At 35.3% G+C, this 25,043-nt stretch overlaps 2 protein-coding genes across 5 annotated transcripts in view; one reads left to right on the plus strand and one right to left on the minus strand.

The window, feature by feature from the left end:
* Positions 1-25,043, plus strand: part of LOC125253798 (collagen and calcium-binding EGF domain-containing protein 1) — a 71,457-nt gene that overhangs the window by 10,750 nt on the left and 35,664 nt on the right. The window lies entirely within an intron of this gene.
* LOC125253797 (semaphorin-7A) lies at positions 129-22,648 on the minus strand. The gene is made up of 14 exons (XM_048167905.1): positions 22,333-22,648; positions 16,447-16,586; positions 16,133-16,180; positions 15,585-15,680; positions 15,432-15,510; positions 11,304-11,396; positions 11,047-11,168; positions 7,930-8,093; positions 6,739-6,844; positions 5,957-6,131; positions 3,259-3,368; positions 2,836-2,981; positions 1,319-1,347; positions 129-646 (listed from the first exon to the last, which is right to left on the minus strand). The coding sequence occupies exons 1-14, from the start codon at positions 22,436-22,438 to the stop codon at positions 273-275; spliced, it is 1,788 nt and encodes a 595-aa protein (XP_048023862.1). The 5' UTR covers positions 22,439-22,648; the 3' UTR covers positions 129-272.

Genomic DNA, 25,043 nt, shown 5'->3' on the forward strand with positions numbered 1-25,043 from the left:
GCTGGTTTCGCTGTGAATCAAACTTGCATCAGTGCAAGTTTTTGTAAATAAAACTAAATCTGTATAAACTTTCTTTAAAATGTAGAATAATATTTGGTCTGGCAATAATAATCAATAAAAATATTAAATAGTTTGTGAACAATGATGCTATTGTCTTTCTAGAACTGAACTGTTTACATCACTGAACAGTGTATTCCTGTTCATCACAGTCTCTATTGTGTAAAGCACTATAAAAATAAGTGATTTGTCGGTCTGATAATACTTTTAAAAGTCTATAACAGGAAGTAAGGCGCTGTGAGCAGAAGTAACAAGCTTGGTAACACTATTGGAGTGACGCTGTGAGCGTCTGACCGGCTCATGCTGAGCTGATATTCAGCGACGGTCCTTTTATAGGTCTTCTGATGGACGTTCTCTAAAGACACACAGCTGTACGACCCTTCATGAGTCTTGTTCATGCTTTCAATGAGATACAAACAGCCCTGATCCGAATCAACGCACTCCTCGCGCGTGTTACCGTGGAACCAGTGGTACGTGGCGTGATGTGATGTCATCGGGCAGAGCAGGAAGTGTCTAGAGGACGGTGGGACATGAACCACTGATGTCTCAGCACTATTTTCAGTCTTTGATGGTGCGGCTAAAGCTGGACCTGTGGAACAGACGGTCATGTGATTAGTTTGCTGAATTGACATAAATGGATATTTGTGAAAACATTTCACTCTTTTCCAAAACCAATGAGCGGCCAGTCTAGAAAGCAATCCCAGAATACACCAAGTTCAGAGATCATTGAACAATGTAAGGCTGAACACCGTCATCAATTTGGCTGCGTGAGATTCTCCAGCTTTGTTGTTGTTGAGCTGTTAAAGCTCCGCCCTCTTCTGGAAAGGGGGCGGGAGCAGCAGCTCATTTGCATTTAAAGGGACACACACAAAAATGGCGTGTTTTTGCTCAAATTTGACAAGCTATAATAAATGATCTGTGGGGGATTTTGAGCTGAAACTTCACACACACATTCTGGAGACACCAGAGACTTTATAAAGGGGATTATATGTCCTCTTTAAAAGTAAATATTTTACATCTAAGGGGTTTGCCTGACAAAAAAGTTTGGGAACCCCTTCACTAATGGATAAATGGTGATTTCATTTAATTTTTTGTGTGGCGTACAAAAGTTCCCGCCAATGAAGAGCGTCTCAAATCAGTCACATTTTCACTTGGGATACTTCCTAGGAAAATATTAAATACTTTTAGCACTGAAGAAGGTGGTTTGAGTTAAAAAAAAAAAACACCTAAAACGCAATCATCATCAAAAACAGACACTTACTGCAAACGTGGGGGTCCTGTACTTGACCGCTGTGGAGAAAAAAAGGGGAACATTAATGATACTTTCCATAAATGTTACTTGAATAGATGTAAATGATGCAGTGTGGGTTTCGGGTGTGTGTGTGTGTGTGTGTGTGTGTGTGGGTGGGGGACGTTAGTGGTAAATTACAAGGAAATGTGTTGGAATATACTAAAATTGGTTTCATGTAATGGAGTTGTAAGGGCAGGTAATGCGATGCAAAGAGGTTGAGGGGTTTTTTAGTGGTTATAATGTGGTTTCAGAATGATTAAGCTTTCGCAACCAAAGAGATGCAAGTCAAGCAACACCAGGGCTTGAATTTTGGCACAGGTATTGCACATAATATTACTCATTCCTGCAGGTTTCGCATGTATAAAGGCGGGAAATTCACAGAAATAGCTTGTTGGTTGAATGAGCAAATTAACCCACACAGATTATCAAATCAAATCAGTAATTTGAAAACTTTGTGAAACATAATTGTGAGAGTGATTTAGCGCTATCACGTCTGTACAAGTTTTGGGTCAGAATTTTCACTTGCCTAATCGGCCGGTGTTGCATCGTTACTAAAGTTTATCATACGCACGACTTGTCAATTTAAACATTCAAGCGATTTTAAAGCATTCAGTAGTGCTTGAGTACCCAGAGCGCACACATAAAGCCGCCTCTCAAACAGCTAACGAGTACCAAACCGAGTGCTTTTTCACGGATTAATGCAGTTAGAAATGCACAAATTTGTCAAAATGCCCGTCTTGGCGAATATAGTAAATATAATAGCAGATATTGAATCTGTGCATTCGCTCTTAAAGTGACAGCAGCCTAATATTCCTACTGCTGTCGGTCATTAATGTTAATCAAACAACAAAAGATAGCGAATATCTGTATTTTATTTATACAATGAAACATTAGTTTTATTCCTGTATCTGAATACTGTTAGACCTAACTGAACCTTAAAGCATTTTTATTTTGTTGTATTTATTTGTGCTTCTGCTTGCAATGTTTTTGTTCTTGTTTACTTGTCTTTTTTTTTTTTTTTTTGCTCATTCAATTCAAGGTTGAAATCAATCTTCCTTGTGCAACAAAATTACCCCATTGTAAAAACATAAATGCATAGAGTGAGCAAACATTTAGATGATATAAATGTAATTTAACACCCCAACTCCCCCTTTAAATTCACCTCAGAGGGGAAACCCTCCACCCCCATTTTTTCAAAGGCCCTGACCTTATTACTAGTGCTCATTATGAATTGAACAAACCTCAAACTATAAGTATGAAACTTGAGTGTGTGTAACTCATTCTGCAGATCAGAGAGACTCAAACCAACATGAAACCACCTTACAACCATTCAGAATGCTCTAGCTTAATTTCTTTCACTATTTGAATTAACAGACTACTATGAGCATTACTAACTAGCATTGTTAACAGTTTATGCCTCATATTAAAAATGAATTTATAATCAGGAAGGAAGCAGACTTGTGGGTGAGCAGCAAATGATATCTTACTTTGGTGTGAAGGTGCAGTGCAAACCGTTCCAACCGCAGTAGGGGTCTCGCGATAACAAGCATTCGGTACACTCATCTCCGTACAAATGACATGCCTTCAGGTCAATCTGAACGACCTCATTACTGGAACTCACAAACAGACGCTTCTGAGAAATTAAACACAGGATACATTAGTACCGCTAATGATACATTTATAAGATTAAAAGAATGAAGATCAATCATAGATCTTAAAAAATGAAATTAAGAAACTATATAGAGACTGCTCATCAGGTATCTACGTTCAGAGTAATTAAAAGTAAAATAAAACAAGATGAATAAAGCATAGGATGTTCACACATGACGATGCTCTACTATTTGAGACATCATTCCAAACTTTTATTTTAGTATGCATAAAAGGAAGTGGATATTATTTTTGGATCATACCTCAGAATCGTCCAGCAGCATGCTGGTGATGTGTGTCCCATGTGGAAACGGCAGATACTCCGCAATGACAAAAGCTTGATTTTCCAGGACTTTATGAACCCCTCCACTTTCTGTGAGAAAATAAGAAAAGTTTCCATATAACAACAGGACATATAACTAATCTGTCTGCATATGGAGCTCCCTACAAAGACAGCACCTGTCACATGCACATCATACAAACACTAATACAGTTTGATGTTACATGTTGCTTTTGGATGAAATAGTTGGTTTTTAACCAAGCGGCAACCTCCCCCTTTCTCTCGTGAAGCCAATACGGAAGTAACTTAAACTGCGATTCATCGACTGGCCGCTAGGGACAGGCTGCAAAAGGGAGCAGAATCTCATTGACCATCATGTTAAAACAGCCAAGTTTACAGCAGAAAAAAACATGTTTACAGTCTGGTTCACATTGTGTTTTGGTCTATACTGCTAATTTTGTCCTTCATGATAACTCTGAGGAGGGTGAATTTTTTTATAACTCATCCGTTTAAATTATATTAAGCCTTAAAGTTCTGCATAATTAAGGGCGTGGTCACTTGAGTGACAGGTGGATTGGCACTGCTGTCTGTGAGCCGTCATGTTACCTCAGCTAATTCCAGCCACTGAATTTGGCATCTCAGCCGTATTTGTGCCTTTTTTCTGGATTATTTTATACAATATATGGCTTGCTGCATACTCGAGACAGATGTCAGTCTGTGTACATGTGCTCGCATGCGGAACACACGTTGTTGGATCGTCGTGTCATTGGCTGAAAGTTTTGTTCATTAGATTTACTACAATGACAATACCAGGAGGATATACAACTCCGACAGCACTGCTTGGATATAACTAAAACTGCTGCACTATTTTGAAAAATTATACTTTGGACACATGCTCATTAGTTTGAGAGAACATTTGAGAGATATACATCTGGTACATATATGTATGTATAGAGTTTTACATTATAAACGATGTTTTATGTTTTGAAATGGACATTTTACCCAAGTGCAACGGATTGGATTCATCTCGCGATCTCTATTTCATTAAAGGTATGAAGTCCCAGTTGATTTTTTTGTGTTATTTGCACACCCCACACAAATTAATTAGCCTACTGGAGTTAGAGCATTTATAACGTTATCTTAAAAATCACCGTAGATTGACAGTAAACCTTTAGTACTTTCTAATGATATTGTTATCTTTATTAATATTTTAGATAGTATCTAAGATAGATATGCTAGGCGGGCGTGGTTTCAGCAACAAGTCGCATGGGCTCCAACTATGTCCCGCCTCTTTGCCCATTTTCAGTTATCCGTGAGTGACGTGCGGTCACGTGCTGCTAAGATGGCCGCGCCCTCATTTTTGCGTCAAAACTGCTGTTCAGAACTCTATGGGTGACGTCACGGACACTACGTCCATATTTTTTACAGTCTATGTTTTTAACCCTTGTGCGTCAATTAAAAAAAATGACAGTGGTCTATAGTGGACAAAAATGTCCATGTCATAAAAGTGTGAAGCTTGCGAGCACAGACTTAAGTTTGATCTCATTTTAAAAAAGATTATTGTTGAAGTAAAAAAAAAAAAAAAAATCCTAAAAATGCTAGAAAATCAAAGTTGTGTTCCAAATTTGAGGTTGATATCTCAAAAAATGAGCTTTCAGTAAGATTTTGTTAGGGCGCAGTACTAAATTTTCCCCATTGGAATGGCACCATCTGATAAAAAAAAAAAAATAGTGAAAACCTAAATTTTGAAGCCTTGCCATCAGAATGAAAGCCTATTAATAAAGATTGCATCATTTTATATTTAAATGTCCCTGGGATTAAAAATGGCAGGTTTCAATGGGGACATCTTTGTCCTTAAGGTCCTGAGAGGAACCATTTTGTGTTACTGGTGCAAAATAGATTTTTTAAAGGAAATGGGGGTGAAATAGTAAAATTCCAATAAAAATACACACATGTGCCAACATTTATGCAAATGGCATTAACACAGACAAAATGATCAAAAAAAACAAAACTAAAAAAGGCAAAAATGTCCATAAGGTTGCACAAGGGTTAATTACATAATTCTGCAATTGGTCACATGTGAGACTTTGATTTTGGCCATATATAGAAGCATCACGTTTCTACCTAGTGTTTGGAACAGCCTTCATGACTATGATGCCTAATAATGACACCTAGTTAGACAGCTCACTAGGGTTTGAAATTAGATTGCATCACTTTGATCAATCATACTACACTCCTATTCATTCAGCTTTAGTCATCTGGCTAACACAACATTATCAATGATTCATTAGCAATAATCTTCCTGCCTTTTCCTGTAGCAGCTGGTCATTTAATTGTGAAACTGATATGAGTTTAAATCAACATGAAACTGCATTTACAACCCAATTAACTTCTCTAATGTGACGTATTTCAGAGTGAAACAGGATGTTCATGAGAAGCACATCATAAAATTAACAAACAGACTAATGACTCTCATGAGCCAATTCAATCCTACATCAGACGGAAAAAAAAAAAGGGATTTATTAAATTAGAAAGTAAGCGTACGCTAACTGAAGAGTACGAGTGCAGTCATTTCAACTCTTATACCAGTAATTAAAATAATCCAACATTGATTATGAGAATGTCTTCTTACTTCGTTTGAAAAATAAAGATTTGTGGGAGTTCTGTTGATGTAGACTCACCTAGAGACAGAAGCAGGACAGTGTTGTTTTGTTGTCGGTCCACCTGGATGTGAGTGTAATGACGGTGTCTGAACAGCAGGGGGTCGTTCTCTGGCATCACCAAATCCTTCATCTCGGGACGATCCTTCATAATCGCCAGCACTTCCTCACTTAGAGTAGTACTGTCAGCGACACACTAAGAGAACGACGAGAGTTAGTTAGAAGGAATGGGAAAGATAATCGTGACTTGTTGATTGGACTACAGAGCTCAACAGTCGGTTCGAGACGGTCATTCAGAATCTCTATCAAGAGTTGAGGTGATCAAATGTGCTAAACAGTTGTTAGGAATCATTAAAACCTTTTTAAAAGACACAAAAACCCAGACTGACTGGATTACATCATTCAGTTTATGAGATGTGTAGTTCATTCATTCCCTCATAAAAGTGACTACACAGTCTTGTACCTTTTGTCTTTTTGATTACATCACTGAATTGTCTATAAATCAGATGATGTAATGTTATGATTCATCCGGAGTTGTTTGGTTTGGTTCGTGTCTCAAAACTACAGAATGAATCGTTTAATAAAGTGCCAACTTTTGGCGGACCGTGTTGAGCTCCATAGAGACAATATTGACAAGTCAAGTCAAGTTTATTTGTGTAGCACTTTTCTCAACACACATCATTTCAAAGCAGCTTTACAGAAATTCATATCCTAATTTCTTAATGCATTTTTAGGGCGATTAATATAGTTCTCGTTTTGCGATTATACAAGCAGAATCGCTTCAGTGACGGCGTCATTCTCACCGTTCCAGGCCGATTGTTCGCAGAAACACTGATGGAGTTGAATGGAGAGGAATTGAAGATAGTGCTGATTTTTGTCATGCTATAGACGCACACAGCACTCATGTTCCTGTAAATAGAGATGCAGATCTTCACACTTTAAACACAAGCCACACCTTATTCTTTTTTTTCTCAGTGTTTGTGGAACTGTCAAGTGACAGATGTTTCCTGGAGCTTTTAACACTCTACAATGAATCAACATGTATCCCTCGAATCAACAGGATCATGTGACCTACCAGCTGTCATGTTGGCATTGTACAGTGATATGACAGACTTTAAACAGATGCACACTGGGGTGTCATGGGTATTTACTAGGGCTGGGCATTGACACAAATTTCATGATTCGATTTTTATTTAGAAGCTTGTGATTCGATTTGATATATATCAGGTACAGACTTTCTCAAGGAAAAATGTCTCTCAATTATTATAAAAATGCCTTCAGTAGTTAATTTTAACCTTTAATATTATAGTAAAGTTGTAATATCCTTTTGATTACATAAATGTTTCTACACTAAACAGTCTGCTGTCATGACTATTTCATGATGGGTTTATTCAAACATATTTGAATATATATATGGTGAATATACATTAAATATTAAAGAACAGGTTAAGTACAATTTAATGATTATGTAATTTGTAAATTTAAAATGCATATATTTATCAAATTCTCCTCTCTAGAGTTATTTTTCTTGCATTTATGGTCACTGAACGGTTTTTACTGACGCGTTTCCATGGTTGAAACAACAAATACATCGATTACATGAGAAATTATTAATTTCAGTAAGTTGTTCTGTATCTTTCAACATTCCTTCTGATGTTCATGCATGTTTATTTGGTGCTGCAACTAGTAGTAAAGATTGAAAAGATGATTGATTCGCGATTTATTGTTTGATTTCTGTGATAAAACTGACTGAATTTAAAAGCTTCATATCAAAAGTATCAATGCATAAATCTATTTAGTGACGTTTTCTGCAAGCATCAACTAAAAAGATCAATTCTAAGGATTTAAGAATCGACATCGGTTCATCAAACTGAGAATCAATTAAAATCCAGAAATGTATATTTTCAACCCAGCCCTAGTTATTCAACTATTGATATGACAGACTGTAGTTAATCACCTGCATAAAATATCACAGCAAAGCATTTTTTCCTTACCAGTAGTTTCTGAAAAGCGCATAAACTTTGATGTCGTCGTCCGTTTCGAGTGTGGCCACATCTATCAGCTGACTGAACTCATATCCTCTCCCGCAGAACAGACGGGCGTAAATCATGGACGTCCAGCTGTTCTGAAGATGACCCTTACGACCGCCTTTGTCACTCTGAAACAGATCGCACATGTTCAACTCTTTGGGTCAATGCATGTGTAGTTTTTGTTGTGACAGCTTTGAAGTGGTTCAAATCCAATTTTACTGACCATTCTCAGTTCATTTCTATGGGTGGTTACAGGTCTGAGATTAGCTCTGTTTTCACTGGTGTTCCCCAGGGCTCCGTCTTAGGCCCTTTACACTTTAATATTTATCTATCACCACTTGATGTTTGTCTTCTCACCCTGATGTTTGTTTTCTCTCTGGCTGTATTTCTGAGATAACCTACAATCCAACTTCTCAAACATGCTTAAGATCTGTTTTTGAGGTTTCTTTTTATTATTGAGCTATGTATTGCTTATTTTGTGTACAGCACTTTGAGAAGCTGCTTTAAAAGGCGCTTTATAAAATGTTTATTATTAAGTGCAGTCATATGAGCTACTTTTATTAATTATTTATGGTGTTTTTTGTCCTTTGTGGAGTCCAACAGCTCCTGTGCGCCGACAGTGTATATAAAAAAGCAATATGAACATTCAGCTAAACATTTGTTGTGTTTCACAGAAAGTCATTTGAGTTTGAACTGATGAGGGTGAGTAAATGATGACTAGAAGTTCTGCAAGTTTTTCTGCATCACTCTGCAATTAGAGCCTAACTTTCTCAATATTTCTCAGATTATATAATGCAATCAAGTAAATTGAAACATAAGGACCAGGAATCTGCAGCAATATCCTGATTTCATACTGAACAAGATTTAAAATGGCATGTTCAATCAATATTTTCATAATTGCAAAAATTCGATGCATCTTACATGCATCTATTCAGAGCTTTGACAACATCTGAAGTCTCAGAACACTTGACATGTGTCATTAACACCTGCGCTTATAATTATAGAAATTTGACCTTTAGCACAAATGTGGCTAAGTTACTGAGAAACATCTTCAATAAAGATGGTGATGCGGGTGTCTTCATTTCACATCTACTAAAATAACATTTAAGCAGGTGAAAGAGTGCAAAGGAAACACTCATTCTGTGCAAGACGCCTCAACATCAGGCTGCATTTACTGACAGATATATCTCAAAATTGCCAAATATTATCTAATATAACTAGCATTACATATGCAGTATTTACTTGGACACACATGGAACAGACAGATGTCATTGGGCGTTTTTCAGTTTTCGTTTTTGGGTGGAGTGCAGATTAGAAAAAGTTTGTATTTGGGGTTCTTGTAGTTTTACTCTATTGCTCTCTGTATAGCTGTGTATGAATGCATGAATATATATATATATATATATTGTGTTCCACAGAAGTCATACAATATATATAATATGAGAGAGAGAGAGAGATATTAGATAACATTTGGCAACTTTCAGATTATTGATAAATGTGAACTTGACTGAGAAACAGAAGTGATACCTACACTGTGCTTCAGTTCCAAAAAATACTGACAGCCTTTCTATAATTATTTTTTTATTAATATAAATATATACAGTACAGTCCAAAAGTTTGGAACCACTAAGATTTTTAATGTTTTTAAAAGAAGTTTCGTCTGCTCACCAAGGCTACATTTATTTAATTAAAAATACAGTAAAAAAACAGTAATATTGTGAAATATTATTACAATTTAAAATAACTGTTTTCTATTTGAATATATTTCACAAAGTAATTTATTCCTGTGATCAAAGCTGAATTTTCAGCATCATTACTCCAGTCTTCAGTGTCACATGATCCTTCAGAAATCATTCTAATATGATGATCTGCTGCTCAATAAACATTTAATGTGTACAATATTTTTTTTCAGGATTATTTGATGAATAGAAAGTTCAAAAGAACAGTGTTTATCTGAAATCTAATCTTTTGTAACATTATTAATGTCTTTACTGCCACTTTTGATTGATTTAATGCATCCTTGCTGAATAAAAGTATTCATTTCTTTAATTTCTTTTCAAAAAAATAAAAATAAAAATTCTTACTGACCCCAAACTTTTGAGCGGTAGTGTATAATGCTACAGAAGCTTTGTATTTCAGATAAATGCTGTTCTTTTGAACTTTCTATTCATCAAGGAATCCTGAAAAAAAAGTACACAACTGTTTTCAACATTGAAAATAATCATAAATGTTTCTTGAGCAGCAGATCAGCATATTAGAATGATTTCTGAAGGATCATGTGACACTGAAGACTGGAGTAATGATGCTGAAAATTCAGCTTTGCATCACAGGAATAAATTACTTTGTCAAATATATTTAAATAGTACACAGTTATTTTAAATTGTAATAATATTTCACAATATTACTGTTTTTTACTGTATTTTTAATTAAATAAATGTAGCCTTGGTGAGCAGACGAAACTTCTTTTAAAAACATTAAAAATCTTAGTGGTTCCAAACTTTTGGACTGTACTGTATATATATATATATATATATATATATATATATATATATATATATATATATATATATATATATATATAGATCTGAAGTAAATAATTTGCATTACGTCTTCAGTATTCTTTAATTGGACACACATGGGACAGACAGATGTCATTGGACTATCCCTTTAAAACACCCAATCAAAAGTAATTTTGTCTTCATTTACTCACCCTCATGTCTTTCTAAACTTATATGACTTTCAATATTTTTAAAAATCTTTTGTGTTCCACAGAAGTCATACAAGTTTGGAACAATGTGAGTAAATTATGGCAGTTTTCAGTTTTGGGTGGAGTACTAATTAGATAAAGTTAGTTAGAAAGCTTGTCGCTGTCTGATGACTGACAAAAACATGGAAGCTGTTCTGCTTGAAGTTCCTCAGATGGTAGAAAAATCCCTTATTATTGAGTTTATGTATACACTGGGGAAATCACTAATTGCATTAATGTTTAGACAGTAAACGCACGTCTTTATCAGAAAAACACAATCACAAACATAGAAAACAAGATCTCGAGATGTTTTACGGCGTGTGATTTCTGCTCACCATGCAGCTCTGAGAGACTCGTGGAATCCACTTTTCTTCACTTTTGTGCTTCTCTGCGAAGAAGGAATAAATTTTGCCCTCATGTTCACCTTTACCAGCGATCAGTTTCAAATACTTTTGCTCTAAATGTCAGAAGAGAAAAAAAAGCACTTTTCAGAATGAAAACAGTTTCATTTTCACAATGACAAGAACTCATATCCTCATTTGAGTGAAACACTTTAGATGTCAGTAGTATTGTGTTTAATCTGATTTCTCACCCATTTGAGGCGCCTGAGACCAAATGTTGTTATTTTTGTCCTTGCTTATCCTGTACAATCCCGTCTCAGACTTAGTGAAGTACAGCATATCACCTGAAAGGTCAAATAAATAAAGGACGTCACATGTAGCATGTAATAAAAGCAAATAATTTATTACTGTTCCTAGTCAATCATATATAGACCATCATTTAATTTGCACCTGAATGCAAACGAGGCCCACAGCACTGTACTGTTGTTAAACAACAAGGCAATTGTTCTGCTGACGAAACTCTTTCCAAAAAACTTTGAAAAAACTCCTTAAAACCATTGTGAAAGTTGAGAGTTGTGTGAAAATGATCTTGGACCTTTATACAGTGCATGTAACCCTAAAGACTGTAAGTCTATCCCACACAGCTCAGTTTTCATCCACGTAATATTTAATATGCCGTGTGCCCAGACTAAGATAATATCCTTGGGCTCATAGTGATGTGAACAAACCATTAAAGAGATAGTTCACCCAAAAATGATAATGATCCCATAATTTTCTCACCCTCAAGCCTTCCTAGATGTGCATGACTTTCTTCTCAGCCGAACACAATCGGAGATACATTAAATAATATTTTGGCTCTTCCCAGCTTTGTAATGGCATTGAATAGTAGGGCTGGGTAAAAAATATCGATTTCTCGATTTTTAATCGATTCTCATTCTTACAAATCGATTTTGATTCTTAAATCCTAAGGATCGATTAGTCTAGTCTGTTTTCAGTTGATGAATGAGCAGAATATGCAGCGCCTCCCATCCAATAAATCGCAATAATCTTTGTGCTTTGTTACTTTTGATATGAAGCAAAGTCTCAGATTTCAAATGACGTCCATCTTATTATGAGATTCAAAAAATAAATACTGTTTAATGTGGCGTGACAGATCGCATTAGCGCCTCAGTTAAAGAGAAGCATGTGATCATCCTCTCCTCCGCTTTAATACCAGTTACAGCGAAATAAACATGAACATCTGAAGGTATGTTAAAATATACAGTACAACTTACTGAAATCCGTATCATGTCTCGTGTAATCGCTCAATCAGTGTTTCAACCTCAGAAAGACGTCAATAAAACAGCTTCAATGTCACGTGACGTCACATTTACCTCAGAAAAACATATTCAGTGACCATAAACTCATTAGTCAGCTAGAAAAGTGACTCTAGAAAGATAAATATAGTTATGCACCGTTACATATTCATTATAATCTTTAATGTTCTTCAATATTTAATGCATGTTTGAATAAATCAGTTATGACAGCCACGATTTAAATGTTTATATTTAAAAAAAGTACAAATATGATTATGTAATTCTAAACTTTATTTATAATAAAAACAGAGTGTAATTTTTTATTTTCCTCAAGAAAATTTGCCATGAACTGTAACTGAAATACTACATCCAAAATAATCAAGATTGAATCGAATCGAATGCATATGAATAGTAATTGAATCGAATCGTGAAAATTGTGTCAATACCCAGCCCTATTGAATAGAGTTTTTGAAGCACCAAAAAGCACATCCATTCATCATAAAAGTAATCCAGGGGGTTAATAAAAGCCTTCTGAAGTGAAGCGATGGGATTTTGTAAGAAAAATATGCTTCCGCATGAACTCGACCGTTGCTGAAAGCCAGCGATTATAGTTTATAGCTTTAAATATGGTTATTTTTTCTTACAAAACCCGATCGCTTCGCTTCAGAACCCCCTGGATTACTTTTATGATGAATGGTCGTGCTTTTTGGTGCTTCAAAAACCCTATTCAATGGAATTACAAAGCTGTTATTTAATATAACTCTGATTGTGTTCGGCTGAAAGAAGTCTAGACACCTAGGATGGCTTGAGGGTGAGAAAATTATGGGATAACTTCATTTTTGGGTAAACTATTCCTTTCGCAGTAAGTATTAAACTTCATAAAGCCCTATATAAAGAGGCAGTGGACTCAATGAAACAATGATCTCATAGCCAGGCCCTGACAAACACACTAGCATCACACTAAACCTCCACCCAAAAGTTTGGTGCCTCTTGGGTGCAGAAACGGTGGTTTATTATTCATAGCATTCTTGTGTAGGTTGTGGTCAGTGTGCACTTTTAAAGGATTAGTTCATTTTAAAAATAAAATTAGCCCAAGCTTTACTCACCCTCAAGTCATCCTAGGAGTATATGACTTTCTTCTTTCTGAGGAAGACAATCTGAGAAATATTAATAAGTATCCTGATGCATCCGAGCTTTATAATGGCCGTATGCGTTACCAAACGAGTATGAGCTGAAGAAAGTGTCTCCATCCACATCCATCCATCATAAACATACTCCACACGGCTCCAGAGGGTTAATAAAGGCCTTCTGAAGCGAAGCGATGCGTTTGTGTAAAACATTTTTTTTTTAAAAATCCATATTTAATAAGTTATGAAGTAAAATATGTAGCTTCCGCCAGACCGACTCTCGTATTCAAATTACGGGAAAAAAAAAAACATTGAAACGTTGAAAAAAAAAAGTTGAATAGGCAGAGAAGGTGTAGGACGTACAGCGTAAGCTTTTTGAAGAATACGGAAAGCGGAAGCTACATATTTTACTTCATAACTTGTTAAATATGGATATTTTGTTTTACACAAACGTATCAATTCACTTCAGAAGGCCTTTATTAACCCTCTGGAGCCGTATGGAGTATGTTTATAATGGTTGGAGACACTTTCTTCAGCTCATACTCGTTTGGTCATTATAAAGCTATGATGCATCAGGATATTTATTAATATATTTACGATTGTGTTGGTCAGAAAAAAGAAAGTCATATACATCTAGGATGGCTTGAGGGTGAGTAAAGCTTGGGCTAATTTACATTTGAAAGTGAACTAATCCTTTAAACATTATCACAAGCATTATTGTGAGTGTTTTTCAGTCTTGTCTGCATCAGTTGGTTTAAATTTGACAAGTTCCTGTCTCTAAAACTAATAATAATAATGCATTGTGCTCCGCTAATAAGGAAGTACCAAACTTGACAAGTTGATGGTCAGTTATTCACCCAACATGTTTCTTAGCATAACTGACAGATATTTAATAAACACTAAATAACAAGAGAGTGTTTAGTCCCGTGCAGACAGACTTGGTGCTTTCAAAACAAATAATGTGAGGGTAGACAAACCATCCTGTCTCATGGTTAAACAAATAATCTACAGAAACACTGTAAATAAGGGTCAACATCCGTCTGTCTATATACCATCAGGCACACAGAAAGCCTTAGTTCCTCTCTCAGTTCCCTTTTACAGACAATTTTGATGAAATAAGCAATGCAAATGTGCAAGAATTCACATTTCTTCTCATCAGACACATTCCTGACACTGTACATACTGTAGTTCAACCAAACATGATCATTTGAATTCATACTGTATGAATTTCCAGGAGCACAATAGCAAAACATCCAAGCTGCTCTTTCTATTTTCAGTGAATAACATTTCCGTCTGCTCCTCAGACAAAGCATCATATGACTGCAGAAGTCTTGTCACATGTCATATGGACTGCTGTTACACTTCTATGGAGCGTTTTTGGTCATTTTTGGAGCGTGACCATTCTGCTAAACTTGTTTGGGACGACATGAATGTTTATTTTTGTGTGAGTTGAACATTGAGTCAGGTATATCAGCAATAAACGGTATCGCATGCAAATGCATGAATTGCATGTTAGTTGCACCATGACCCTCAGTAGCAGAACAGCGTTTCAACACGTCGACGCTTTCCTGAACCACTAGAACAAACATGCAACTCCATGTGAAATCATACCGGAACGCTGTTTCATAATGAACGTAAGCTTCTTTACCAAAGAATAGTGCTTTGATACTTTCCTCAATAATGGAGTGATGGAGCAGAAGGGGAAGTAGGAGTGTTTGAGAATTGGATAATAAGAATACTCCTACTGTGCTCGGCTATTTTCCAAACAATGAACAAGCCATTAGGTTGTCAACAATCTGAGTGGGAGATTAAGTATAACACGCTGACCAGATGCATTTCTTAGAGACATGCATGCTGAATCCAACCACAAACAATGGATAATATGTTTTCGCAATTCTAATTAGTAGCGCTCAAACTTACTACTCACATGAATACAAATGCATACACCAATACTCACCAACGAGTAATGACGGCTCATTAATATTTGGCTCATAATTTTCTAATCCGAAGCAGTCATTCAGGGAATAACTGGAGTTCTGGAACAAAACAGATGACTCAGCTTCATACATTCACACGAGTTCAAAATGCATACAGTGAAAACAGGACATACCATGTAACAGCACTTTGTATCTCCATTAACCGTTCCACAAAGCAGGATATTTCCATCAGCGCCCGGACTGAGCAGAGAGAGCCTATACGCACACTCCTGAAAAATCAACAGCAGTCAGTGACCTTTAATGGAGAAGCTGCTTAAACAACATGTTTCCTTAAAATTCGATTATGCATAGTAAAATGTGAGTGGTCATGTAAATGCATTAACTCATGTAAGGTCATAAACCGGCATTTAAATGCCTTGACCTGCATTCAGTCAGTTTATTGAAGTGCGTGTGTGTGAAATGTGACAGAAAATTGTTCTTACGGTTAATGTTTCACAGAAATATATAGACATTTTTGACCCAAGATGTTATAGAAATGTGTTAATCTTGTTCAGCCAAATGAAGAGCCGGATTATTTGCATGTAAACCAGTCGAACGGGTTATTTGATTAAACTGAGTACTGGTGTGCATGTGATAGACACAGTAAAGTTTGATCCTGTGGGAAGCCTGAATATCAAAAATCTTGGTTAAAAATTTTCCTTAAACTCTTTTTAATACTTACTGAATTGTCTGAATCTTTGCTTTCATTCTTACAAAGGTTCACATCCACCTAAACCAGGATCCAAACAGATAAAATGTGTATTACAGCAAACGTATCGTATTACAAGCCAAAAAAAATAAAAGATGATACTGCACAAACATAACAGAAATTATATCTGAGCCAAAAACATATTTTAAATGGAGAGATTTTAATATATCAAATCATTTGCATCAGAGCAGTTTTATGTAGTTTTGCATAATCGTTTAAAGTAAAATATCAGAAAATGATCAGCTGGTGGGAACCGTTTAGATGATTATGCATCAATAATGAGGTACCAGTTTGGGTTTGGAGTCTTGTGCTGGTTTGATGGAATAGAGGGCCTCGTCTCCTCCCACCCAGATGACTTTGCTAGCAGAGGTGCTGACCAGCTTAACCAAACCACTCTGGTGGTTTTCAAAAGAAAACCTGGTTATACCTGAAAGAGAGAGAGAGACATGATATACAAAGTGTGCATTGTGGATTTGTAATTAAATAAATCCAGTTCCTGTACATCACAACCGAATGCAGAAGACGCAACACAGTGTCTGAGATCAAACACCCACTCCGGGCAGCGTTTCCCAAAAAGCATCGCTGGCCAACTATGGTCACAAGTTCTGTTGAATTGTGTTGCTAATGACGGAACTTGCGACCATATGTGGCTAACGATGCTTTTTGGGAAATGCAACCCAGAGTGGTTTGTGGGTACTTAAGATTGTTCATGAGAACACATGAGAACATGAAGTGAGGCTTTGATGCATGTAAATGTTATATTTGACTATTAAATATTAGATTTGGATATAAAACACCTTTAACTAGTTTTCATGTAATATCTGCCAACTCTCGCACATTCAGCGTGAGATTCGCACAAGTGACACTGTTCTCACACTCTCATCTATTTTTTTTAATGAAGTGAAAAAACATCAGAGAGGACACTGATTACATGCTGACAGATGACAGAGCAGCTTTCAAATTTTTTTCAGTCAACACTGCTTTGGCACTCTTTGTTTTTCATTTCTTCCTCTTTACTACTAGTTGCAGCACCAAATAAACATGCATGAACATCAGAAGGAATGTTGAAAGATACTGTACAACTTAGTGTTTCTTAAAAGCATCGCTAGCCAACTACAGGTGCTGGTCATATAATTAGAATATCATCAAAAAGTTGATTTATTTCACTAATTCCATTCAAAAAGTGAAACTTGTATATTATATTCATTCATTACACACAGACTGACATATTTCAAATGTTTATTTCTTTTAATTTTGATGATTATAACTGACAACTAAGGAAAATCCCAAATTCAGTATCTCAGAAAATTAGAATAGTACTTAAGACCAATACAAAGAAAGGACTTTTAGAAATATTGGCCAACTGAAAAGTATGAACATGAAAAGTATGAGCATGTACAGCACTCAATACTTAGTTGGGGCTCCTTTTGCCTGAATTACTGCAGCAATGCGGCGTGGCATGGAGTCGATCAGTCTGTGGCACTGCTCAGGTGTTATGAGAGCCCAGGTTGCTCTGATAGTGGCCTTCAGCTCTTCTGCATTGTTGGGTCTGGCATATCGCATCTTCCTCTTCACAATACCCCATAGATTTTCTATGGGGTTAAGGTCAGGCGAGTTTGCTGGCCAATTAAGAATAGGGATACCATGGTCCTTAAACCAGGTACTGGTAGCTTTGGCACTGTGTGCAGGTGCCAAGTCCTGTTGGAAAATGAAATCTGCATCTCCATAAAGTTGGTCAACAGCAGGAAGCCTGAAGTGCTCTAAAACTTCCTGGTATACGGCTGCGTTGACCTTGGACCTCAGAAAACACAGTGGACCACCACCAGCAGATGACATGGCACCCCAAACCATCACTGACTGTGGAAACTTTACACTGGACCTCAAGCAACGTGGATTGTGTGCCTCTCCTCTCTTCCTCCAGACTCTGGGACCCTGATTTCCAAAGGAAATGCAAAATTTACTTTCATCAGAGAACATAACTTTGGACCACTCAGCAGCAGTCCAGTCCTTTTTGTCTTTAGCCCAGGCGAGACGCTTCTGTTCAAGAGTGGCTTGACACAAGGAATGCGACAGCTGAAACCCATGTCCTGCATACGTCTGTGCGTAGTGGTTCTTGAAGCACTGACTCCAGCTGCAGTCCACTCTTTGTGAATCTCCCCCACATTTTTGAATGGGTTTTGTTTCACAATCCTCTCCAGGGTGCGGTTATCCCTATTGCTTTGACACTTTTTTTCTACCACATCTTTTCCTTCCCTTCGCCTCTCTATTAATGTGCTTGGACACAGAGCTCTGTGAACAGCCAGCCTCTTTTGCAATGACCTTTTGTGTCTTGCAAGGTGTCAATGGTCGTCTTTTGGACAACTGTCAAGTCAGCAGTCTTCCCCATGATTGTATAGCCTACAGAACTAGACTGAGAGACCATTTAAAGGCCTTTGCAGGTGTTTTGAGTTAATTAGCTGATTAGAGTGTGGCACCAGGTGTCTTCAATATTGAACCTTTTCACAATATTCTAATTTTCTGAGATACTGAATTTGGGGTTTTCCTTAGTTGTCAGTTATAATCATCAAAATTAAAAGAAATAAACATTTGAAATATATCAGTCTGTGTGTAATGAATGAATATAATATACAAGTTTCACTTTTTGAATGGAATTAGTGAAATAAATCAACTTTTTGACGATATTCTAATTATATGACCAGCACCTGTATGGTTGCAAATTCTATTAATTGTGTTGGTAATGACGGAACTTGTGACCATATTTGGCTTGGGGAAACGCACTCTAGAGTTTGAGGGTGTGACTTCATGAGAATATATGAGAACAGAACAGTGTAATTTGCTTAAATGGGCACTTAATGTGAGGCTTTGACGCATGAAAATGTGAAGATTTGACTATTAAATATTAGATTTGGATATAAAACACCTTTAACATATTTTCATCTAATATCTGACTATAAAATGTTTTTCAAAGAATTAAAAAAAAAAACAAGATTTATTCTCATGGTTGCCATTTTAAGCAAATGACACTGTTCTCACACTCTCACGCCACACATCTATTTATTCATGAAGTGAAAAAAACATTGTGGATCAGAGAGGACACTGACAACATGCTGACAGACGACAGAGCAGCTTTCAAATTGTCAACTTTATTCAATCAATAAATACCACTTTGGCACTCTTTCTTGTTCATTTCTTCCTCTTTACTACTAGTTGCAGCACCAAATAAACATGCATGAACATCAGAAGGAATGTTGAAAGATACAGAACAACTTAGTGTTTCTTAAAAGCATCGCTAGCCAACTATGGTTGCAAATTCTGCTGAACTGTGTTGGTAATTCAAAGAATTTTAAAAACAAGATTTGTTATCAGGGTTACCACAAATGACACTGTTCTCATGCTCTCATGTCACACATCTATTTATTCATGAAGTGATAAAACATTGCGGATCAGAGAGGACCTTACTGAACTCCTTTCCACAAATTGATCACAGAAATAAAAATCATATAAATAAGAATGAATAACAGTTTTCTCTTAGTCTTACGTGCAAATAATAACTGCAACCAAAATATTCAAAGTGCAAATAGAGACCAAATGTTCCTTCAAGCATGACACAGAGCTGAGAGATGGTTACAGATGGCGGGGTATTGAAATCGCGTTTTACTTTCGCTTTCTAAATCGCGATTGTGCATCCTCTTTTAATACGGAGCGGCGGTGCTGAGCGTGACATTTGTCAGATGCTTTTAGGCTCTGTTGTGCAATGAATCCTCCGCCATGGTCTCGTCAGTCATCTTGAAACTTCTCATCAAACGTTCGTGAACTTTGATACGACAGCTCGTGTTGGATGAGCTGGATGGGACTGAAGCGACCGTTATCCAACTGAATTAAATGGTTTCTATTTCTATAAAAAGCGAAACGACACTGGAGGCATAATGTAAACGTAGCGGTGGCATATTCTCTCCTAATTTCACCCTCACACTCCGTCATGGCAGCTTTTCTCTTCGACAATTTTAATCTTGTGTCACAGCTAGAAAAATTAACTCTAGAGAGGAGCATTTTGCTAAATATACAGTACAGTCCAAAAGTTTGGAACCACTAAGATTTTTAATGTTTTTAAAAGAAGTTTCGTCTGCTCACCAAGGCTACATTTATTTAATTAAAAATACAGTAAAAAACAGTAATATTGTGAAATATTATTACAATTTAAAATAACTGTGTACTATTTAAATATATTTGACAAAGTAATTTATTCCTGTGATCAAAGCTGAATTTTCAGCATCATTACTCCAGTCTTCAGTGTCACATGATCCTTCAGAAATCATTCTAATATGCTGATTTGCTGCTCAAGAAACATTTATGATTATTTTCAATGTTGAAAACAGTTGTGTACTTTTTTTTTTTCAGGATTCCTTGATGAATAGAAAGTTCAAAAGAACAGCATTTATCTGAAATACAAAGCTTCTGTAGCATTATACACTACCGTTCAAAAGTTTGGGGTCAGTAAAAATTTTTATTTGTATTTTTTTGAAAAGAAATTAAAGAAATGAATACTTTTATTCAGCAAGGATGCATTAAATCAATCAAAAGTGGCAGTAAAGACATTTATAATGTTACAAAAGATTAGATTTCAGATAAACACTGTTCTTTTGAACTTTCTATTCATCAAATAATCCTGAAAAAAAATATTGTACACACATATTTTGTACAATTGTACACATTAAATGTTTCTTGAGCAGCAGATCAGCATATTAGAATGATTTCTGAAGGATCATGTGACACTGAAGACTGGAGTAATGATGCTGAAAATTCAGCTTTGCATCACAGGAATAAATTACTTTGTGAAATATATTCAAATAGAAAACAGTTATTTTAAATTGTAATAATATTTCACAATATTACTGTTTTTTATTGTATTTTTAATTAAATAAATGTAGCCTTGGCGAGCAGACGAAACTTCTTTTAAAAACATTAAAAATCTTAGTGGTTCCAAACTTTTGGACTGTACTGTATGCAATATATTACATAATCATTCTATTTTTTTACTCTTATATCATTAAAAAAAATTATAATTATAAAAACTGCCTTATATTAGTTGTAGGTCTATACAAATATTACAGTTATTTTTATATTATAGCATTAATATTATAGTAGTGTAATATTACATTATAGTAATTTAATATTGTAATGTACCATCTGACTGGGATTGACCATTAGTTTACAGCATTAAAGGATTAGTTCACTTTCAAATTAAAATGTCCTGATAATTTACTCTCCTCCATGTCATCCAAGATGTTCATGTCTTTCTTTCTTCAGTGGAAAAGAAATGAAGGTTTTTGATGAAAACATTCCAGGATTTTTCTCCATATAGTGGACTTCACTGGGGTTCAACGGGTTGAAGGTCCAAATGTCAGTTTCAGTGCAGCTTCAAAGAGCTCTACATGATCCCAGACGAGGAATAAGAGTCTTATCTAGAGAAACCATCAGCCATTTTCTAAAAAAAATTTACATTTTATACATTTTAACCATAAATGCTCATCTTGAACTACCCTTATTACTCGTCTGGTGTCATTTAAAGCTCTTTGAAGCTGCACTGAAACTGACATTTGGACCTTCAACCCGTTGAACCCCAGTGAAGTCCACTATAAGGAGAAAAATCCTGGAATGTTTTCATCAAAAATCTTCATTTCTTTTCAACTGAAGTAAGAAAGACATGAACATCTTGGATGACATGAGGATGAGTAAATTATTGTCCTTGAGAAATAATTAAAATTAAATTATACTGAAGGCTACTTGATATTTAACCAAATTAATCTATATTGAATCGAATCGCAAGCTTATGAATCAAATAAGAACTGTAAAAAAATGTAAGTTTTCCCTCTGAATTAAGTTTATTTTTCAGACCGCACTGGCAGATCTCAATTTTAGACAACAAAACTAATCTTTTGTAATTTTGCAATTGTTGATTAAGGAATATTTAGATATTTCTGCTTGAAAACAAGACAAAACCACTGAATAAGACAATTTTGTTCAGTGTACAAAACATATAACAATTCGATCTGAGCATGATATTAATAACAAATATTTGTATATTTTTCAACATATCATTATTGATCAGTGCCATAATTGGTTCAACTTTTCTTCACAGAACGATGATTTTGAGAGTAAATATATTAACTTACCTTCATTTTTCACCGTCACTCGAGCATCATAATGCAATTTTATTGAACAAACACATGAAATCCATATCAAGAGCACAGAAAAACACGTCCAGCCCATCTTTAACATTCGCGTTTGACAGACTGTCTCTGGTTATATATGAACTTCCTCTCAGAGATTAACACGCGTCAGGAGGTGCGGTTAGTTATCGGTTTAACTAGTCCTCCTTATCTAACTTAGTCATGTGTGTGCTTGCGATAATATGATGCTGTAGTTCTGCATCGAATACCAAGTTAACTCTAATTATACACTCAGTTTTATGATCAATACAATTAAAAGCTGCCATACGTTACTGATGTACTCGAATAATTAGAAATGTGTGACCATGTGTGTCCGCTAGATGGCAGCTAAACAGCTTGACTGGAATATATTGAATTAAAGTTAAATAAATTAGAATAAACTGAATTTAAGTAACCTAAGAGCAGATATAGTCCACAAGGAGCGAAATGACATCATAACTGTGAGAGAAGATGCGTTAATTTACGATGATTTTGGTTTTAGCGTTATATTAGTAACGTTAAAAAACACGTGTCAGAAACAATAAGTTTTAAAAACTAACTAAGTAACAAATAAATAAATAAACTAACTGCGTGTCTGCTCCTCGGTTTGGTGCCATGCTCTTGACTCTTTTCTTTCTTTCGTAAACCGAAACTGAACAATGACAGTTTGTACGCTAACACTGATGCTGAACTGCGCATGCGCCAAGTAAACGTCATCGTTGTACAAAACACACATCTATTAAATAAATCGTCTTCGATATATAAATTACAAAAAAATCCCTAAAAATTATAAAATATTATGAAGAAATGTTTTTAAAAAATCCATATATTTAAAAGCTTTCCCTGTATGTATGTTATTGTACCAATAATGATAGTGTATGTATTCTTGTGTCTTTGTCTAGTCTTCTTTTGATTTTCTTTTTTTTTTTTTTTTGTATAACCCTTGTAGTTGTTGTTTTGTTTGTTTGTTTGTTTGTTTGTTTTTTGTGTGTGTATTTGTATGCAATTCCTTGACAATGTTCTTATGTTACTGAGCATTAATAATAATAAAAAAAAATTAAAAATAGCAAAATTCTCTTATTCGGGGACGACCAAACTTTTGTTAAAAAAATAAATAAATAAATAAATAAATTTTTGACAGATAAAATGTTAAATTAGGGAGAAGTCCAAAATGTGCATTGATGGGCTTTTCCAGAACAAGGATTGAAAATGACTTGCTGCTGTTTACAAATCCTTTGAGAAAATCCTTTGTTTTAACTAATGAAAATTATATTGCATGTCCTCACGTTTGTGTTTAGTTTAAAAAATAAGAAATAAAAAGGGGAAAAAATGGCACACTGCTTTATCTGCTTCCATAAGACTTCAATATAGCATATTTGCTCATTTTAAAAGCATTTACATTTTTAAAAAAATTTAGTGTATTTCCTCAAAATAAGCATTTCAGAAAATATACTATATTTAAAAATAAATAAAAAGCATTAAAAAAAATCAATATATTTACTAAAAATAAAATATTGTATATTTGCATGTAAAAATAAAAATGATGTTATATATTTACAAAACGATTAAAAATCAGTATATTTGCTAATTAAAAATGTTTAAAATCAAAAAACTAAAAACATTTTTTAAATAAAATTGTTGTATTCTAGGTGGTTGCAGGACATCACTATGCAGTTTCTGAGGTGTTGAGTGGTTGCCAGGTGGTTGCTAGGGTGTTCATTACCACATATTTGTGGTGCAAATTATGACATTGGTTACTAATTAAAATTAAAATTCCCAAAGAAACATAAGTGGCTTATCTCAGAATACTGGATTAATTTTTATACATTATTACATCCATGTTCATATTATGAAATCAAAACTGATTGATGTTCCTGTCTTGTTGAATGAATCATATTTTTTAACTCAGAAATGCGTCACATTATGAAGTATGACTGGGTTGCAAATGCAGCTCTTTAAATGCTGACTTTTTCTTTCCTGGCAATAGATGTGATGAAGACATGCAATATAGATTTATGGGAGCAGATAAAGCAGTGTTCTGGGTTTTTTATTTTTTTATTTCTTTGATTTTGAATTGTTTGAGCACCTGCCAAAATTTGCACGCTCAAATTAGTTAAAAAACTAGGCACTTTAACAATCAAACTGCAGCTGATGAAGCTCTCAGACGTCACGGCACTGAAGCGGCTAATAGAGTCATCCATCAGATGCAGAATTAATTTAACGAGTTTGCAATTTCATGCCAGAGAGAGAGAGACTGACTTTCTGAAATAATAATGCAAGTTTATTAGTTTTGATCAGTCACAAACAACGTGTTAAACTCAGACACTTCGTCTTTATTAATGATCAGGATGTTCATAAAGAGACATGCTGAAATTCTCAAACTGATTTCTGTCATTTGATCAAACAGGGGTGCTTTAGAGTGATGCAATAATGATGTCACTTCCTGGATGATGATAAGTGCTTTTGTTAATTAGAATGATTGTACAAAAGACTGACATGGTGCAAATGAGGAGGAAAATATGAAAATGAATGTATAGATTATATCTAATGGAAAATATCTTGATAAATGTGCCTTTTAGACGTTATTGTGTGTTGTGTGCAGTGTGATCAAACTGTTTAGAGTCAATATGAAATCAAAACTGGCTGATGATGTTGTTGTTGGATAAAATATCTTC

This window comes from Megalobrama amblycephala, linkage group LG19, assembly GCF_018812025.1.
Source record: "Megalobrama amblycephala isolate DHTTF-2021 linkage group LG19, ASM1881202v1, whole genome shotgun sequence".
Classification (NCBI taxonomy): Eukaryota; Metazoa; Chordata; class Actinopteri; order Cypriniformes; family Xenocyprididae; genus Megalobrama; species Megalobrama amblycephala.